At 39.5% G+C, this 21,336-nt stretch overlaps 1 protein-coding gene across 8 annotated transcripts in view; it reads right to left on the reverse strand.

Annotated features, from left to right (window-relative positions):
- The window catches only part of cadps2 (Ca++-dependent secretion activator 2), a 162,104-nt gene that overhangs the window by 51,157 nt on the left and 89,611 nt on the right, over positions 1 to 21,336 (reverse strand). For all 8 annotated transcript variants that reach the window (XM_056271902.1, XM_056271894.1, XM_056271898.1 and 5 more), the window contains 3 exons: positions 10,066 to 10,146; positions 8,504 to 8,734; positions 8,125 to 8,246 (listed from right to left, as the gene is read on the reverse strand). In XM_056271902.1, the coding sequence (XP_056127877.1) occupies positions 8,125 to 8,246; positions 8,504 to 8,734; positions 10,066 to 10,146 (434 nt within the window). The remainder of the gene's footprint in view (positions 1 to 8,124; positions 8,247 to 8,503; positions 8,735 to 10,065; positions 10,147 to 21,336) is intronic.

Genomic DNA, 21,336 nt, shown 5'->3' on the forward strand with positions numbered 1-21,336 from the left:
GTCAATGGAAATGCTAACGCAAGTGAAGTTCTGCTACAACATGGCGGCACCCGGCCGGCTTCAACTTCCGGTCGATGGATTACCCCCTTGGGGGTGAGTCTCCAGTTGTCAATGGTGATTGTCGTTTGAACCATTCTGGATCCGCCATCAAATTGATGTTTAAAGGAGAACTCCGGTCAATTTTAACATTGAGCTCATTTTTTCGTACATTTGGAGTGCTGTCAGTACAGACAAAAACGACAAAAATCAGTGTTGCCTACAGCGTGTTATCCTCTTTTTAAAATTCACACCCTGTTGACTTCATTGGGGCAAGTTCTAAACCTGCTTTTAGCCTCTTAACATCCTTGATTTGTCATTACAAGTGCACAGCCATGTGAGTGGTGTTATTAAGAGTGACCACGGTCAATCTGACTGCAATAGATGTGAAAGATATTAATAAAAATGATGTTTATTCAGCCAGCTCACATACCTGTATTTACTTCCTGGTTTCGTTCGAAGTCCACAGTAGTCGATTGTCGAGTTCGCGCGCGCGAACTCGACAATCGACTACTGTGTCCAAATGTACAAAAAAAATGAGCTCAATGTTAAAATTGACCGGAGTTCTCCTTTAATTATATCAAGTGCTGTGAGAAAAGGCTATAAATCTGCACCTCCAACATCGTCACACACAATATAGCCTACTAGCCGAGACTCCTCCTTTATGTGTACAGATGCACAGACATGCTGGAATGTACCACTGGAATTAAAAACATTATTACAAGCTTACCGTTTTGAATCGAGCTAAGGCAAGCAGATAGTTTTTTTGCTCAAAAATTAATTTTGGATAATTTTTAACTGCAGCTTTAACTTCAATGAGAACAAATTTTGACTCAAAATACATGACTTCAAAAAATCTATTTAAATACATTTTAAAATGAACTTTAAAACAAGTCTTGACTTTAAAAACAAAGTTTAAAAACATAACTTGACTACAAAGCCAAAACATAAAAACAATTTTGTCCCAAAAACATGACTTTTTTTTGCGGTTGGGTTGCGGAGAGTTTGGGTTGCGGAGAGTTGTGAGATTATGGTTTTCTAACACCTACTCCCATGTAATGGAAATCATTATGAACATCAGCTATGCTAATTATTTCCCATCTGCCTTTCTGCTGTTATCTCGGGACGCTTGTCCCGAGAAAAATGGCGTTCGTAGGCTCCAGTTTGGTATCCTGCCTCTCACGGGGATTTCGGATGCCCCAACGCCTGTGATGAGAAGACCAACGCCTGTGATGAGAAGACCAACGCCTGTGAAGAGACGACTCAACGCCTGCGAAGAGACGACTCAACGCCGGCGATATGTTATCCCCTAAATATTACATGATTAACTAAATGTATTTTTTCCAGGTACTCTCTGATATGCACTTACTGTAAAGCTTTTTTAAAACCCTATGATTGTTAGCCAGAGGAGAACTGGCCCCTGACTAGCCTGGGTTCTCCCAAGGTTTTTTTCTCCATCCAATCTGATGGAGTTTTGGTTCCTTGCCACTGTCGCCTTGCTTTTGGCTTGCTTAGTTGGGGATATTTAATATTCAACAATATTATTGAACTGTGTTGTACTACTTTCATGTTATCACTGTGAAGCTGCTTTGATGCAATCTGTATTGTGAAAAGCGCTATATAAATAAATGTGACTTGACTTGACTTGACTTGACTTGACCCCTAAAGCGAGACTAAAAAACTAATTTGGACTCCAAAACAACACTTGACACCAAAACTAGACTCAAAAACATGACATTAAAAGGCTTAAAAACTAATTATGACTAAAAAATGATGAGACTTCAAAGGCAACTTAAAAACCAAAACTGACTTCAAAAACAAGACTTGACTCTCAAAGCATGACTAAAAAAAACAAAAAACATTTTGACTCCAAAAAAACAAGACTTTAAAACATGGCTTTGACTCTAAAAACATGACTTGACTCCAAATGCAAGACTAAAAAAAAAAAAAAAACACAAAACAAACACAACTTGACTCCAAAAAACAAAAACAAAACCAAGACTTTAAAACATGGCTTGACTACAAAAGAAAGACTCAAAATTTGACTCTAAAAGCAAGACTGTCAGAGAAGTTGGCAGAGCATGTCAGAGTCGTCTTCAAGTATGGCATGTTTGCATATCAGCTTGTGAGTGTGCGTCTATGTGTGAGTTTCTGAGATAAGATCACCATAAAATACAGACATACTGTATATCTATAGTTGAGTAAACACACAACAACATAATCCAACTGACTCTCTCTCTCAAGCGGGCCAACAGTTGCTTGTGGCAAACTGACTGTAGGAGTTGGCTCCCACATCTAATTCAGTTATTCTGCTTTCTAAAGCAATCAAGCCCACAGACAGCATTCTGAATGTCATATGGCAAGCCAAGCATGTTTTCTCTATAGTATAAGAACTCAAACAAGGCCTGTAATGCAGATAAACTGTACTGTATGTCCACTTGGTTGAGCTTGAGCTTATAGCATATGAGATCTGAATATATTGATGAAGAAACTATACACTTGAGCAGAACGAATGAATCTCTTAAATCAAATTAGGCATTAACTCCTGAATCATGATTCAGCACACTTGCACACTTTTCACAGCTAGTCTAGACTGTGTGTCTATAGCAAACACTGAGCCATAGAGCTGAATCACTGTCTAGTTAGACAGTCTTGGTATCTGAGCCTCTGTGTGAACCTCGGCTGGGTGTCTATAGGCCTTATGATGTTACCAAGGATGTGCGCAATATCTGGACAATGCTATCTATTAGCCTTCCCATCCATCTCAATGGGATTCAGCATTTGCCAATGACAATGACAGAGGAGATCCTTTTGTCTTCACTCTTATTGACATTATCTAGAGCCCAAAACCGCCTTGGGGAGCTCATTCAGTGGAAGGATATTTTGGGAGGTCTGTTTGTGTTACTGGTCTAAAATTGACCTCTCACCATGCACCTAGAGGCTGTATGAAGCCCCACAACAAGAAAAGAGGACCATTTAATAAGCAAACTGTTGCCAAGGCAACAAAACAACAGTTCTTTGCATCTCATAAAAAAGCAGTTCAATGATGCAATACATAATTCACATTAAAAGGACTTTCTTAATTTAGTCGCATTTGTGTGCAACACGCTCAAGTCGACAAAACCAGCCACTGAGAATAATCATCTTTAAAACTCAAGAGATCTGCAGTGGAGAGTTTAATCTTTCAGTTCTGCAAGGGAAAACGATTTAAAAAAAGAAAAGCAGCATTCAAGGAATAAAAAAACCCCCAAGTAAAAACACCTTGAAGAAAATGAGTTTCATTACACTTTCATTTGTAGATTATGTGCAAAAAGCCACTAAAAGACCTAGAATAAACATCTAATGCCTTAAAATAATGCCTTGCCACATTGTCTGTAATCACATTTCCACGAAATTACATCATTGGCCAGATTAAAATGTAATTCTAATTTAACTCCAACATAGAACTTCCACTTGTAATTTTCCTTACATTAAAGGAGTTTCGTCCTTTACTGATAAAGTCAACATTGTAATTTAGTTTGACATGATTTTGAAAGATTTTTACAATGTTGGGGAAGTTTTCAGTATATTTTTCATGATATGACCCCTTTTTACATAAATGGCACATGCATAAATCTTGAGATCAGCAAGATCTGAATCCTCTGTGATAATTAACATCACACTGTCAGGTCAAATGTGAGCATTAGCAGATTTAACCACAAGACTCTGGCAGATGTTGGCACAATAACACACCATAATCATCTCACAAGCCACTGATTCACTTTGATGAGATTAAAAGTGTCCGCTGGAGGAAATAAAACTGATAACTATATATATATATATATATATATATATATATATATATATATATATATATGTATATATGTATACACACACTCACCTAAAGGATTATTAGGAACACCTGTTCAATTTCTTATTAATGCAATTATCTAATCAACCAATCACATGGCAGTTGCTTCAATGCATTTAGGGGTGTGGTCCTGGTCAAGACAATCTCCTGAACTCCAAACTGAATGTCAGAATGGGAAAGAAAGGTGATTTAAGCAATTTTGAGCGTGGCATGGTTGTTGGTGCCAGACGGGCCGGTCTGAGTATTTCACAATCTGCTCAGTTACTGGAATTGTCAAGCACAACCATTTCTAGGGTTTACAAAGAATGGTGTAAAAAAGGGAAAAACATTCAGTATGCGGCAGTCCTGTGGGCGAAAATGCCTTGTTGATGCCAGAGGTCAGAGGAGAATGGGCCGACTGATTCAAGCTGATAGAAGAGCAACTTTGACTGAAATAACCACTCGTTACAACCGAGGTATGCAGCAAAGCATTTGTGAAGCCACAACACGCACAACCTTGAGGCGGATGGGCTACAACAGCAGAAGACCCCACCGGGTACCACTCATCTCCACTACAAATAGGAAAAAGAGGCTACAATTTGCAAGAGCTTACCAAAATTGGACAGTTGAAGACTGGAAAAATGTTGCCTCATCTGATGAGTCTCGATTTCTGTTGAGACATTCAGATGGTAGAGTCAGAATTTGGCGTAAACCGAATGAGAACATGGATCCATCATGCCTTGTTACCACTGTGCAGGCTGGTGGTGGTGGTGTAATGGTGTGGGGGATGTTTTCTTGGCACACTTTAGGCCCCTTAGTGCCAATTGGGCATCGTTTTTATACCACGGCCTTCCTGAGCATTGTTTCTGACCATGTCCATCCCTTTATGGCCACCATGTACCCATCCTCTGATGGCTACTTCCAGCAGGATAATGCATCATGTCACAAAGCTCGAATCATTTCAAATTGGTTTCTTGAACATGACAATGAGTTCACTGTACTAAAATGGCCCCCACAGTCACCAGATCTCAACCCAATAGAGCATCTTTGGGATGTGGTGGAACGAGAGCTTCGTGCCCTGGATGTGCATCCCACAAATCTCCATCAACTGAAAGATGCTATCCTATCAATGGGCCAACATTTCTAAAGAATGCTTTCAGCACCTTGTTGAATCAATGCCACGTAGAATTAAGGCAGTTCTGAAGGCGAAAGGGGGTCAAACACAGTATTAGTATGGTGTTCCTAATAATCCTTTAGGTAAGTGTATATATATATATATATATTAACTAAGGAGGAAAAAAATCCCAAACAATTGGAATCCTTTATATAAGTGCACAATACAAAGTTGACAATATCATTCTAGGTTGCAATGTGCTTAAAAACTGTTTTACAGAGGTTATAACTTTTAACAGGAGGAATCAACTTTTCCCTGATATTTGAATACTAAGATCAATATGTGTACAATGAAATCCTACTGTGTGAAGATCATCTATTAGATTTTTTAAAGGCAGAACAAAAAAACGTTTGGGTCAAAAAAAGGGTTGAAAATGGTCATGACAAGCGGTAAATAATTATTAATGGCATTTGTTTTATAATATTGGGTTGACCAAAATGAGAAGAAAAACTAAAATTTCGCATTTAATAATAATAAATAAAAAGGTCCACAATTAATTCAGTGGGATTTTCTTCAAGACCTATTAAACCATTTATCGCAGTCAAATAGGAAAAGTAACAATACAGTCAACAAGAATCAAATCTTTGCATTTATCAAATCGAAGAATTGTGACCTCAAGAATTGATTAGAAAAGATACCAAAAGATTTCCACCCCTAATATATATATATATATATATACACACGTATATACACAGTTTTGGTCGACATAGCAAAATCCACATAAAAAAGACCCATATTCCTTCTAACAAAATGAGGAGCAACATCGAATCTCAAGCTGTTCATCGATGGTCCATTTCTTCCAGACTTTGCGTTCCTTGCATCCGTTTAGAATATCTTGCTGGATAACTGGCCAAATGAGTGTGATCTGAGTCATATTTCCAAGCAACGCTACATTCTTAAAGGCCACCTGCCTTTCACAGAGAGCGAGAAAAGCTCATCTAGGCTTGATGAATTCCTCCTCCTTGTCATGTCGTGCCTATAGTGGAACTCCTGGAGGTGAGATTGATTCAAGAGCTCTCGGAGAAAAAGACTCCTGCATTTACCTGGTCAAAGTAGCAATCAGTTCAAGTCAGCAATCAAAGTCCCCTTAAAATACTGAGAACACCATTTACTTACTAAATTAAAGTAACCGCATCTATAAATACACAATAACTCCACAACTACTCAACAAACAACAAATATGAAACCTAATAAACTAAAACCAATAAGATGAAATCCAAAAATGAGGGGGAGAAGTATTGACTGACTCTGTATTGATTGGAAAAACAGTCCAAGCTCCTAAGTAAACATTGTTATTAAAAAAAAATCACATTCAATCCAATTTCTAAATAGGGTGTGTCTCATTCAGCCACTAGTTAGTTAGTATACTGGCTAGGGAGTCTGCAATCTCTAGGGCTGTTCAATGGGGATTCGTTTGTTTCCTAAAAATTCTCAAACTGCACATTGAAATGTTCTGTCTTAGGTGTCTCGTCATTGCGAGTGCAATTGTAGATGTATAAAGACAAAGGCCAACTCTTTTTTTCTCTAGTTTTCTCTGCATTGAAGGAAAAAATGTTGCAAAATTGATATAGGAACTACTTTTTTTTTAATCTGTTTTGCTTAAGGCGAGACACTACAGGCAAAAACATTGAGCCAGAAATCTCCACTAGCACTTACATACACCAAACTTAACTTGAAATGTATTTACTTTTTGTTGTTGGCAGTGTTTTCAGATTTATGGAGTGATAAAAAGAGATATCCAAAATCCCCTCTGTAAAAACCTTTGACTAATATAATCAACAACAAAAAAAGAAATAACAATTTTGCACCTGGCTTCATCCAATGTTTAGATTTTTGTTCTAGAAATGTATGCAAATTAGTGCATATTTAATTAGATAACGCCTCATTTGCATTTGCACTTGTAATACAAAATTGTAATTCAACAACTGTTGAAGTATGGTGATATCTAATATTTACATTGCCTTAATAAAATACAGAAAGAGTGTCATTCGGGGTTGTCTTCAGAGCTGCGCAGCTGGCATATTTCCAGTGTCAAAACAAGTCACTACGCTAATGGTGAGCTGATGAGATAAGAGGGATTTCATGCTCAAGGTTTGAAGATAAAAAGCAAGTGTGTGATGTTCCCAGCAGATTTGTAATTCAGCGTACTATAGAAAAAACAGAGCAGTGACCTTAAAAAGGTTAGAGATTGGCACATTGTGTACATCTCAATAATGAATGACTGTGTAGGAAATGCTTTCAGTTAAAACATGCGGTTAACATAAAGAGACATTTAAAACGCTATTTTAAAAACATGTAGGAACATTTTATCTAAAAAAGGTTATAACTGGCACTTGGACTTGCAACTGTTTCTGATAAAGCAACTCCCAATCACCAGAGGAAGCCCTTACCAGAAAACACTAGCTTGACTCTATTGTTTGGTTTCACCATTTCAATTTCAGAATAAAGAATAAAGCAGTTGAGGGTGAGATAAAGTTAATAAATAAAATAAGAGATTAAGAAATACATCTCGCATTGTGAGATATAAAGTCATATTTACAAGATTTAAAGTTGCAATTATGATAAATAAAGCCACATTGTGAGAAATAAAACTGTCTATCTTCATGAAGTCTTGTATTTGACCTTTATTTTTAATTTATGGTATATTACTGGATATGATATTGGACTTTTGACTATCTCGCCCTTGCATGACCCTGTTTGAGGATTGACCTTTGGATTTGCTAACCTTGCTTTCCAGTACAGTCTAAAAGTACAGTAAAAATGGCAATACTGTGAAAAATTCTATAAGCAGTACATTTAACAGTACAATTTAAAATAGCAGTTTTTTCTACAGATTTTGAATATATTGTAAAATGTGATTTATTCCTGTGATGCAAAGGAAAATTTTCAGCATCGTTACTCCAGTCTTCAGTGTCACATGATCCTTCAGAAATCATTCCGATATGCTGAATTGCTCCTCAAGAAACATTATTATTATCATGTTGAAAACAGTTGTGGTGCTTAATATCTTTGTGGAAACCTATTTCAGGATTCTTTGGTGAATAGAAACCGTATCATGTAGAGGCGTTGTGAACACCATACTCACTGTGGTCTGGAGGCTTCGGCTTGATCCGTCTGGAGCTTCTCTCCTCCCTCCACCTCCATGGTGCAGTACACAATTCGGTTCGGAGCAACGGATTTCAGCCCCTGCACCTCTATGATCACAATCTGAGCAAAGGTCATGAGAACACACGATCAGACTGAGCGACAATTCAACTTTATTTAGATTCAGACTACTTTTTGGCAACTAGCTGTTTAACTAAACCACTGATTGATCTATTCCCTAAATCCCTAGTGGAACCATTCTAACGTTTTGTAGCTGTGTAATGTGATACATGCAAGTATTGCTACTGTAAATAAAAACCGTCACAAACACCATGGTTATCTGTAAAGCAATGATTGATGGCATCTTTATCAATCTCTACCTCCAGACTAAATGACAGCACCACGTCGGATTTGGAGAGGGGCAAGTCGTTCTCGTCGCCGATGTCCAGGAAGCTGTTCATGGGTGTGAGTTTGGGCTTGATTTTGGGCTTGAAGTCTTTGGCCACAGGTTGGCTCTCCAGGTTAGCCATCAACAGGTTAACGGATGACCTGAGCTCCTCCACGTACATCATCTCCATGTCTTTGGAAATAAACTTCGGGAACTTCCTCTCCTATGGGACGCAGAATAAAACAGAATGAACATTGTTACTCGTACAGTTGAGTGCACAATATGCTAACTAACTGTTTATTTATTCATTCATTCACTCACAATGTCACAATATGACTGATTGGTCCACAATAATCCAAAGAATAGCCTAACCCAGTGTTTCCCAACCCTGTTCCTGGAGGCACGTCAACACTACACATTTTGGATGTCTCCCTTATCTGACACATATATTTCTGGTCTTGCACTGTGTCCCAATTCACATATTCATCCTAAATAGCATTTGAAATTAGAATTAATGCATCCCAAATCGTAGTATGTTGAAATGAGTGTTCTAAAGATACCCGGATGGTCTACTTTTTCCGGTTAGAATCCGAAGTGCAGATCCTTGGACACCCTGACGGCTAATATTGTCCACAACCCATTGCTAGTTAGACGAGGAATCGATTGGAACTACAAACACGGATAAAAAGTGTTAAAAACATACTTTGCTTTAGGACGCACTAATTCTAATTTCGAATACTATTTAGGACGGATAGTATGCAAACGCTCATTAGTGTGCCTCCAGGAGCAGGGTTGGGGAAACACTGGTTATACTATCCAATACCATTTTTGAAAAAAAAAAACATTTCTTCTTCTTTTTTATGTAATGTTTATCATTTACTCCATAATGGCTCTGAATGACACACTTACTGAGTCCACAATATGACTATCTTAGTCCAAAATACGTTAAAAAAAGTCTTTTTTTTTTGCAATTTAAAAACAAAACAATTTATTATTTATTCATTTTTATTATGTTATTTTATATTATTTAATCCTGACTTACTCCACAATATGCTAAACAATAGCATAACTTAATATTTTTTTGCTAATTGTTTTTTTATTACATTTAATTGTATTGCTCCGTATTGCTCTGACTGAGTCCCCCAAAATAGCATAACTAATAATATATTTTTTTCAAAATGTTTTTTTTAAAACGTTTATTTTTTATTCCTATTTATATATATATATATATATATATATATATATATAAAATTATTCTCATTCATTCATTCCATAATGGCTCTGAATGATTCACTGAGTCTGACTCAAAATGGCTGGTTTCTAATGGACTCATTAACCAAATCGTAATCATTTGTCCGCAAATCAGACATCATGGCTTTTCCTGTGTAAAGGAAACACTGATGTGCACTCTGTAATGAACTAACGCCACCTCACAAGATGATATCTACAGTAAATAAAACGCATATGGATGATCACAAACAATTATTATTATTTTTTTATAGCAATCCGTAGGTGTTTTCACTGTAAAGATAGAAGCAGGTAAAGGTTTCTTACTCTGGCTATTTTCTCGGCGAGCTGCAGTCGCCCGTCCAGCTCTCTGCGGATCTGTGCCGCCTGCTCGTCCACGTTGTCCAGCTGCCCGGGGAACAGAAGACAAAGCTTATCTATTTGACATGGTTTACTAAACCCATAACCCACAGGTAGATCTGGATAGATCAAAGCTGATCGTGGTGAAAAGACAGGAAAGATGAGCTTAATAACTACCATGATTAGTCATGTAATCTCTTTTGAGCCTCATGAAGCTGCGGTGCTACTTGGACAGGCCACACCGAGGAAATATGAGATCATAAAAACGTTTTATGTCTTTATCTGTTCACTGAGCGGCTCTGGCATGCCCTCAAATGAAACGTTTTTGGAGTGTAAAACACAGACACACACACACACAAAGTGGCACACAAATACACCCACACAGCACTGCTGGCATGTTGTCAAGGCAGGGTTTCCTCTCCATGAGTGGGAAATCTCTCTGTATCACGCAACCGCGCACACACACACACACACCACCCCCACCATAGCACTGTTTCCACTTGATAAGCTCTTCTCCCTGCGGCGGCAGAAGGGTGAACTCCGCTCCCATTTCACGCTGCACTATTACTGCACCATACTAGTTCGCTCAGAAAGTTTATTTTTTTAACTAAGTGGCACTTGCAAGGGCTCATACTTGGTGATTTGAACAAAGTATTAGGTAACTAAAACAGTGCAGTTTTCACTGCAGATCCAGTATGAATGATCACACTATAAATGCACATGCAACACGCTAGCAACCACCAAGAACACCCTAGTAACCCTAGAACAACCTAGTACCCTCCTAGTAACCCCCAGCACACCATATTAACCACCCATACTCTATAAACCACCCAGAACACCCTAGCAACCACCTAGTACCCTCAGAACACCCTAGAGTAACCACCAACACTCTGTAAACCACTCTCTCTAAGTCGTCCTCAGACGAGCCTACCATCGTTGCCTCCAGGCATCCCGATTCTCCATGCATCCGGCCAGTTCGTTGGTGCTCTGGGCTCCTGTATCCCTCTTGAGTATGTCTACGTATGTTAGCGTGGGACGTCCTCTTGACCGATGGCCATGTGTTGGTTCCCATAGCACCAGCTTGCTGGCTGGCAGCTCGCGATGCCTTCGGCAATGTCCTGCAAGTCTCATTCTCCTCACAGCAATCTTGTTGCTCACTCTTGATACTCCCTCATACAGGATTATGTTGGTTACATGCACACTCTTACTGATATTAAGCACTGCACGCAGCATCCTGGTGTAGCACCCGTCCAGGGACTTCTCTAGGGTTGGATTCAGGGTCCAGCATTCACTGCCATAGAGGAGAACAGACTCTACTGTCGCGTAGAAGAAGCTGAGTTTGATTTGGCGGGAGAGGTTGGAGTTCCATACACTGTTCATGCCGTTCAGGGCCCTCCATGCAAGTGCCTTCCTCACTTTTAGATCTTGCTCAGTTGAGTTGACCCATGTGCCCAGGTACTTAAAGTCCTCAACTTCTTTCAGCACAGTGTCTCCTACTGTTATCAGAGGTTGATGTTCCGGTGGTACGTTGTAGGTCATGACCTCAGTTTTCTTTGCATTTACCCTAAGGCCAACCTTAGTGCACTCTAGCTCCACCCTGTGTAGTAGTTCCTGAGCTTGTTCCATGTTATTGGAGAGCAAACTAATGTCATCCGCATAGTCAAGGTCTGTCAAAACTACTGCCGGGTGCCGACTTGACTTCCTTGGTGTCAACGTGAAGCCAAGTTCCTGCTCTCGCCCACTGATTGCCTTCTTGAGCGCATAATCAAGGACTATGATAAAGAGGAAGGGGGCTAATGTATCCCCTTGCATAACTCCAGCCAGGATGTCAAACTCCTCGCTGTTGCCATCTGGAGTCACCACCCTGGCCCTTGTTCCTGAGTACATGGACTCTATTGCCCGGAGTAGGTTCGGAGGAATTCTGTATGCCTTCAGGATCTTCACCATCATGCCTCGATGAATCGAGTCAAATGCCTTTTTGAAGTCTATGAAACATAAGACTGCAGTCAGGTTGTCCTTCCTCACCTCCTCTATCAATCTCCTGAGTCCCAAGATCTGGGTTGTAGCAGTTCGCCCTACTCGAAATCCATTCTGATTTACTCTCAGGTGAGGGTCGATTGCTTGCCGGACCCCGTTTAGAATCATGCGGTTGTAGATTTTCGCAGTGATACAGGTCAGGCTGATACCTCGGTAGTTGTCCGGCTTCGAGAGGTCTCCGGATTTGGGCACTGGCACGATGTTTGATAGAGACCACATATCAGGCTGCCGATTGTGAAGCAGAGCAAGGTTGCAGAACTCTAGAATGATGTCATCAAGATCATTACACCCATAACACCCTATTAACCACCTCATTCATTTTGGCTCCTGCGATGGGTGGGGGGGCGTCCCATCCCTGTGCGTTGAGCCGACCAGATGAACCAGTTGTTTCCAGTGCTGACGGTCTTGTGCCAGCTGCTCTGCATCCTCCACAGCAACTCCATGTTGTTGGAGGTCGCTCGCAAGGACGTCGAGCCATCGGGTGCGGGGTTTACCTCGTGGTCGTCTCCAGCCTGCGGCCTTAGGATCAAACTGGAGAATGGCTCTCGTCGGATGGTCAGGAGGGAGACGGAGGACATGGCCGAGCCAGCGGGTGCGACGTTGCGCAGCCAGGCAGGATGCTCTGGGCTGGCACGTGCGGGCTCTAAGCACTTGATTGGAAACCCGCTGGGGCCACCTGATGTTCTCGATGGTCCTGAGGGCCCTGCTATCAAAGCCATCTAATCTCGCAGTCAGTGTCTTATTTAAGGGCCAAGTCTCCGAGCCATAAAGCAGGATGGAGAGTACTGCCGAGTTGTAAATCCGGAGCTTCGTCTTGCGTGAGATGGTCTGATGCCGCCAGAGTGGTTTCCAGAGAGACTGCAGGGCTGACGCAGCCAGGGCTCTTCTGCGGGTAATCTCTGGTTTTAGCTCCCCGTTGTCTGTCACTAAGGATCCCAGATACACAAAGCTCTTGACAGGCTCTACAATGTGATTGCCAAGCCGCAGGGAAGTTGGATGAGGTCCGTCACCGACATACATGAACTTGGTTTTTGTCCAGCTCACCTGAAGGCCAAGCTTCTCAGCCTCTTCGCTGTATATGCCCAGAGCATCTCTCAGCTGGTTGTAGGACGTGCTGAGCAGGATGGTGTCGTCAGCATACTCCAGCTACTTTCTCTGATCGATTTCGTAACAAAATAGTTTCTCCTGGGTGGGTTTTTAGCCCTCCGCAGGATGGTCGGTTGGTGGGGCTGCCACCTTGCAGCATACCGACATGCTGGGGTCTTTGTTTGTCTGGAACCTTAACCACCTAGTAACCCTCAAAACCCCCTAGATCAGGGGTCGGCAAGTAAGGTTGGCATCGGGCCAAAAAAAATTTTTTACACTAGATGGCGGGCCAGAACATAGTCAATGGATAATTTAAGAAATTAATTGAAGAAAAATGCAACTAGAATGTTAGTGAGCTGTTACTCTGTGTTAAATACTGTAGTAGGACAGTCAGTGTGGCAGTGTCCGGGTTTTATACTGGATACATTAATAAAGCAGTAGGGATGAGTCACGATTTTCGAATATTCGATTTGTTGATTTAATTATAGAATATCGAATAGGTCGTGGGATTATTGTCTAAAAAAATTCCCATGTTTTCGGTGCTGATTCGGTGGTGACGCCGTGTTCATGTAACCAGAGGGTGACGCTGCCAATAACGCATAAGCTGTCACAAGGAACCGGCAAAAGTAATGATTATGAATGTTTCAAATATAGCAAGGAGACATTTTAATTGTTTATAAGTGTCTTGTGTCGGCTGCAATAGTGACCGCAGTAGTTAACGCGCCTATAGAGAGAAATGCACATTTCATATGGATTACATAAGCAGAGAGTAGTCGGTTTCTTTTCGTTTTGAATTGTTTCGTTTAAAATTAGACATTTTTAAGCTTTCTATATATTTTCGTGTATGTGAGGCAGCTTAAACGCTGAGTTTCGGTTAATTTATGAGACGAGCTCCAGTTCACGAGCAATGCAATCTCGCCGGCGCCTCCATGTCCGATTATATTGTCTGCTATATTTGCTTTTATTAAATACAAGCAATTGGTTGATAAAACATTGATTAAAAATAAGATACAAATGATACAAAACGAAATTAAATTTTTAGATAGGCTTTCTACAAAACAAAACTTAATGAAGTGGTCAAAATCATGTCTGACCCACATGTCTCCCGATATATTGCGGCATCTTGCAACACATCCTGCCTTGCTAAAACACACATGTGGGAGATGCGGAATGGATAAAAATAACTAAAAAAATAAAAGAGGACTTGAATAAGCCCATTAATGGCATTTTTGAGTCATGCTCTTAACGAACTATGTTTTATTTCCTCTTTCCATATTGTGAATAAATGTGTATCATTTTAATTTGCTTGTTACACAATGGAGTCTAACTTATTGTAATAATTATTTGACGTAGACTACTTTTAAACTTAGAATTATTCCTTGGCATCCTCGCATAGCCTACTAAACTGCATAGCTACTTTTTTACGCTATTACGTCGTGTTAACATTTAAGCTGGTGAGAGAAAATGGCACTATCAAAGAGTCTAAAAAGGGAAGTTGACAGCGAAAATAGTTATACAAAGAATAATAAAAAGACAACTATGCGTTCATCCTACCTAGTTTTGTAAATGCAAAGCCGGTGTGTCTTATCTGCAACGACAACCCGATCACACTAAATGCGTCTCTATAGCACGCATTGTGTCTATCGTGCAATTTATACGCGAAAAAGAGTTTTTACGTGCATATGATACGCATGGGTAGGTTTAGTAGTGGTGTCTGGTGCGTGTGTATTATACGTTGGGTAGGATTAGTGGTGTGGGATGCGTGTGTATTACACGCAATAAAGTGCGTATCAAATGCACGCGAAAAACTGCGTATCATATGCACGTAAAAACACATTTTCGTGTATAAATTGCACGATAAACACAACGCGTGCTATAGAGCCGCATTTAATATAATATTAGACATTTCATGACGGTTATTTTAGAGGTGTGTCTAGCGATCCACAGACTCTTTTGAATGTCTTTCAGAACTTTTCAGGCTGCGGCGCGGGCCAGATATTATTGCCGGCGGGCCAGTTTTGGCCCGCGGGCCGCCTGTTGCCGACCCCTGCCCTAGATTAACCACCCACAGTCTATAAACCACCCATAACACCCTATTAACCATCTAGTAACCCCCAGAACACCCTAGTAAACACCCACACTATAGACCCCTTTTCAGTTAGTAAACATGGTGACTTTTTTGTGGGCAGAGCTTAGATGGAGGCAGAACGATCCCTCTGGCCGCTTCCCTAACGTTAGTTTGCAAGTTTTGTTAGCTTGTTTTTTTAACAATGACTGGAGAAAATCCGATTTTATTTTAATGTGCAAGGTCACTCAGTGTCCAGGACCGCGATTGTTATATGCAAAAGTAAATTTTAACGGACGGAACCAGATTGGCTGACCCGTACACACTCACTCAATGGATGGACGATCTGACAGGATTAACGTTAACGCTACCTCCGGTTGAGTGGCCTGACTTCTACACCTATCCGATACAGAAACCGAGCGTAAAGAGAAACTGAGGGCATTTAAATCTTTAGATGCCTATAACTATGTGCTGAATGGTCATGTACAAGACTTGTGTGGTACGATCCGCAGTTCTGCCGAGCCAGTGCAAAGAAGACGACAATGTAAAAGAGTGACATTACGGGTGCAATTTTAATGATGTGAATATTTTCTAGAAATAAAAATTCCAGATACATTGATTTCATTGATTCTTGCACCCAACAAGATGACATTTAATAATAATAATAATAATAATAATAATAATAATAATAATTTAAGCTCCTTATTATGTAGTCGAATCTGTGCTGGTTTGTATTAGCCGCCTCCAGTTGTACGTTTGTTTTGCCTCCAGCTAACGCTGTGACGTAATTGTGACGTCGACGCAAAAGGGGTCTATAAACCACTCAGAACACCCTAGTAACCACCTAGTAACCCTCAGAACACCCTAGTAAACACCCACACACTATAAACCACTCAGAAAGCCCTAGCGACCACCTAAAGTCATGTGAAAAATAAAGTACACCCTTTTGAATTCAATGGTTTTACATATTAGGACATAATAAGAAAATCTTCTAGTCTTTAGCACGTCTTAAAATTAGGTAAATACAACCTCAGATGAACAACAACACATGACATATTACAATGTGTCATTATTTAACAAAAACTAGGACAAAATATAAAAGCCATGTGTGAAAAACTAAGCACACCCCATGATTTAATAGCTTGTAGAACCACCTTTAGCAGCAATAACTTGAAGTAATAATTTTCTGCCTCTCACATTATTGTGGAGGAATTTTCTAAACAGCAGAAGAACATGCCCAGATCTGGTTTTATCAGGACATTGTTTGAGTGAAGCAGTGCGACACTCTCTGTAATGAGGCCGGGTGATGTCGGCCATGCTTTGCTGAGCCGATCTACTGCTCCTATCACATCACCGTTCATTATCGACTCATTCTATTAACATATGCAAATCAACGAACGCCTCAAAATCTCACATAAGGAGCGTGTGGGAGAAAGCAGACCAGATGAAGGCTCCTGTCAGCCCGGCGCTGGTCTGGTCACATGTGGGAGGACTTAATGATGTAGTTAGCCACATCTACGCAGATGGTAAGAGGCCAACGCGTGTTAAAGAAAGTGCACCTGTGAAATGTACAGGAAGTAATTAGAGCATCACAGGAATGAAAACCACAAATAAAATCCACTAATAATATACCTAATGACCCCACCAACAACAGGAGGTCAAGGTCAAGGTCAGGGTGGGATCAAATAATCATGTGATAATGGCTGCAGTTTTCTGGGAATTGTGAACAACATTTTCACTTTGATGGCTACAGCGGAAATACAATAAATGCACACTTCCCCATTGGTTTGAGTTTACCACAGAGGTATTTCATGGTCAGGTTTCAAGAATATTATTTATTTAGTGAGCAATATATGCGGAAGCGCATAATTAGAAGAACATTCTAAGGGAATTAGTGGATAGTGGCCACCAATTAAAAATTAACGGTGCCATCTATTTCAGACAGGTAATTAAAGCCTGTGTAAAATCACATAACCAACAACATTCATAGCTTATTTATAACTAATTAGTGACTAATAACTCTGGTGTTTGCTCTCAGCACACTATTTAGACTGTAAGCTACTGTATATGTCTGAATGCACACTGCAAAAATGTGACATTTAATCAATATAAGGTTGGACCTGAGGATCAGGGCCAATCAGATTCTGCTTCAGCTTCACTTGGTGAATTACAAAAAGTTCCAATGAAATGACCCATCTGTTACTTCCACAGAATGCCACAAGATTCATTTAATATCCTAACAATCTCAAAGATTTGCTAAATGTAATTTAATATTCCTAATGATTTGCTCTTAATTGATGTGAAGGAATATCAAATTGAGCTACTATGAAATCAGAAATAACAATACAAATTAGTAAAATTTGAAAAAAAAATGTAAAAGTAAAAAAATTTATAAAATGATGCATTAAATAATTAAAATGTAAAAGTATAATATAATTTAATAATAATGTTAATGTTAATATTATTAACAACAACAAACATTATTTGTAATTAAATTTTTGCAAATTGATGTTTCATTTACATAATTGTAATCAATTTAATTTTTATATGTAATATGATCCAATTCATTAAAAACAGATGCTGAGAATGGATGGATGGATGGAATTATACTATTTATAATTATAGTAGTATGTATAGTAGTATAATGTAGTAGTAGTCACAACAAACAATAATTGTACTTTTATAATTTTTCATTTTTGTAATTACATTTTTTCTTCAAATCATTTAAATTTATTTAAAACAGATGCTAAGATAATATTAGTAATTTTATTCATAATGGTCATGTCCGAATGCTGACAATTTATGTTTTTCTTGCCTTAATACAGTAAGCTTTGGAAATCAATTATGATTGGCAGCTTGAAAGTTTGAAAGGTCCCCAGCTGAGCAGATCATTCTGTCATGAATTGCTGGTTTTGACAGCCAGAATGACCACATCAGCCATTTCCCAGCACAATGACGCAAACAGTGGCTAAAGAAAGAATAATAAAACTGCCAAAACACGGACATCCCGCTGAAATATACCAGCGGCACAGCACAGCAGGTTTGTGTTCATAATGCATTAAAATGGCTTCGTTTGAGGAGAACGTATCACCTCCCCAGAGCCATACACATATGCACACCAGATTCTTTTCTGTTGCCGTGTTACCAACTGGTTCACTTTTCTTTAGCTGCTCTATTTTGGTTAGTTTGGCAACAATTTCTATGACAACAAGCCTTAGGAGTGCCCTAATGAAAGACATCACCAGCCTGGAGAGGAACATGCCGCTGTCACGCTCTAATCTTCCCCGAGTTTTCTTTACCCCCCTCATCTAAATTAGCAAACCAATTAAAAGGCAGCCGTCTCCAGTCACACAGATTTTGTTCTCGCAAGAAACTGGAAAAAGTATGGGTTGTCTTTCTGTGCTTTCTGGCCACTTTATTGAATATTCACAATACATTTCTAATGATTGTGCTGGATCAAAGATCAAAGAACTGTGCTTTTTACTTGGTTGTTAATATTAGCTTTCATTTTCTGTTTTAATAGCATCTCTTATTTAAGCTTCAGTAGCTAAAAGGACTGATCAACAGCAATCAAGTTCTGTGAAACCGTTTATTTCAATGAATCGATTCAAAAATCTTGACTTCAATATACCAGTAGAGACGATAGCCGTAATAATAAAAAAATTGAATACTGGCATCATGTTAAAAGGTTATTTCAATCAAAAATGAAATTTCTGTCATTAATTACTCACACTCATGTTGGTCCAAACCCGTAAAACCTTCCTTCATCTTCATTTCTTTTTTTTTTTCTTCATTAAAATGTAACTATACTGTTGCCCAGCTCTTTTTTTACCAATACTTTATTGTGCTTTTCTTACGAACAAAGTTACCAGCATTAACACTGACAAATTTTCACTGACTTAATTCAGTGTGGATGACATAACTGATAACAAATATAAAACGGGTATACACAAGAGAAACAGATACACAAACATAGAAATATATACAACAAAGAACTATATACATAAATGTCAGACATAGATGATTTACATGCAGAAAGTGTCTGTTGAAATAAAGATAATTAAGGTGTCTATATATAAAAAAAATAAAAAAGGAAACAGATAAAACAAAAACAAAAAGAGAACCTGTAGTCCCATTTGCCTTGATCTACATCTTGGTATACTCTCCTATCCTATACCTTTAGATCACTTAAGTTTTAATAAATCAAGCTGTCATGAGTTCGGTTCCAGTGCATAATAGTTGTAATCTTTGCTCTATTAATTAAGGCAGTTGATCGCTCCAAATGAACAATATCTACAAAATAGGACAACCATTGCTATTTTGACAAAGAATTAGGAGGAAACCAAGAACTAATGATAGTTTTCTTGGCAGAGTTAACCCAGAGAAGAAAGTCAGTTTTTGATTTAAAGTTAAGGTTACAGAGGAGACATCATTAAGAAGGAAAAGACATAGCTCAGGATCAATTGTCAGTTCCAAAAATTGTGATAGAACAGCAGAGACTTTAAAGTTGAAGATCGGTGGACATTCCCAGAATAGATGGAAAAAGCTGCCAATTGTCCCAGTGCTACATTTGTCACAGACAGGGGGAGGGAATGAGTTTCATTCTAAAACGTTTCAGAGGTGTATAATATATTCTGTGGATTACATTGTAGTTTATCAACTCTGCCATGCAAAGGCAAAAGACCGTAACTTCATGCTTGGTCGAAAATGAGTTATTAATATTTTTGGCACATTCAAGACCTCCTTTATCATGTGGATAAGTATCTTGAGTCAATTCCGTTGTTTTTTCGAGAAAATAATGGGTTGTCTTAACAGTAACTTCCAAAAGCCCATGAGAAACCAAGGCAGAACACCGTAACACCAGTTACCGCTCTTTGGCTTAGTTTTGGAACGCTCATATTGAGTTACGGAACTCTGCCTTTGTTTAGCCGCGCGTCAATATGAAGTTACAGTGCCGGTGTTCAATCAAATAATGCTACCTTTCAGATTGTACGGTGTTCTGCCTTTGTTTTACTCTCCATTAAAATTGAATGACGATGTAGCCTGTGCACTTTGTACAGCTGACATCAGTCCCTGTAACTTCTGATGTCCTCAGAGCTTTGTCCTGCTAAAACACGGTCAGAACATGGTACCCACTCCATCGACAAACGTGCGATATCCATCACGAAGGATATATCCAGAGTTGACAGAAAAATGTTACACATGCCGTAGCAGGTGAATACAACAAAAAACTAAAGCCCCTCACCCAGTTCGGGTACCGGACCTGGTTGAAACAATCATGCATCTAGCTGGCAGAGTGCCAAAACTTCGCCAGCGCCTTCAGCACCGCCCTGAAAACGATCGAGCCGTGCTGGTGCCTACAACATCAGACCAGCTGTTACAAGCGGGTTGTACCTACAATAACAGCGTCTGCGGGACAAGCGAAGTGCACAAGCACAATAATAGGGCAGACAGCTGAAACCACCGCTACTGAAAAGACGCAGAACACAGAAGGTTGTGCTATAAATGCATTAGTCGTCTGTCTAGGTAGTCCAGAGCGCACTCCCCACTGAGTCTCAAGGGGGAAAGCACTGCGTTCGTACTTCGTACTTTTCGTGAAAGTACGAGGAGCATGACACCTTCAAACATGAGAATACTATAATCTAGTCCCCGGGTTGAATGTGCGCGAGAATCTGTTTTATAGTGATCATTTTGAATGTGCGTTTATCAAGTCTTATCTAAGATACTCTTTACCACTATGGAGATATTTTGTCATATCTAATGTATTAATAATGCCACCAGAATGCAACCAAAGCACAGGATAGCAATAAGTACACTCACCTAAAGGATTATTAGGAACACCTGTTCAATTTCTCATTAATGCAATTATCTAATCAACCAATCACATGGCAGTTGCTTCAATGCATTTAGGGGTGTGGTCCTGGTCAAGACAATCTCCTGAACTCCAAACTGAATGTCAGAAAGGGAAAGAAAGGTGATTTAAGCAATTTCGAGCGTGGCATGGTTGTTGATGCCAGACGGGCCGGTCTGAGTATTTCACAATCTGCTCA

This window comes from Rhinichthys klamathensis, unplaced genomic scaffold, assembly GCF_029890125.1.
Source record: "Rhinichthys klamathensis goyatoka isolate OS25496 unplaced genomic scaffold, OSU_Roscu_1.1 h1tg000328l_1, whole genome shotgun sequence".
Lineage (NCBI taxonomy): Eukaryota > Metazoa > Chordata > Actinopteri > Cypriniformes > Leuciscidae > Rhinichthys > Rhinichthys klamathensis.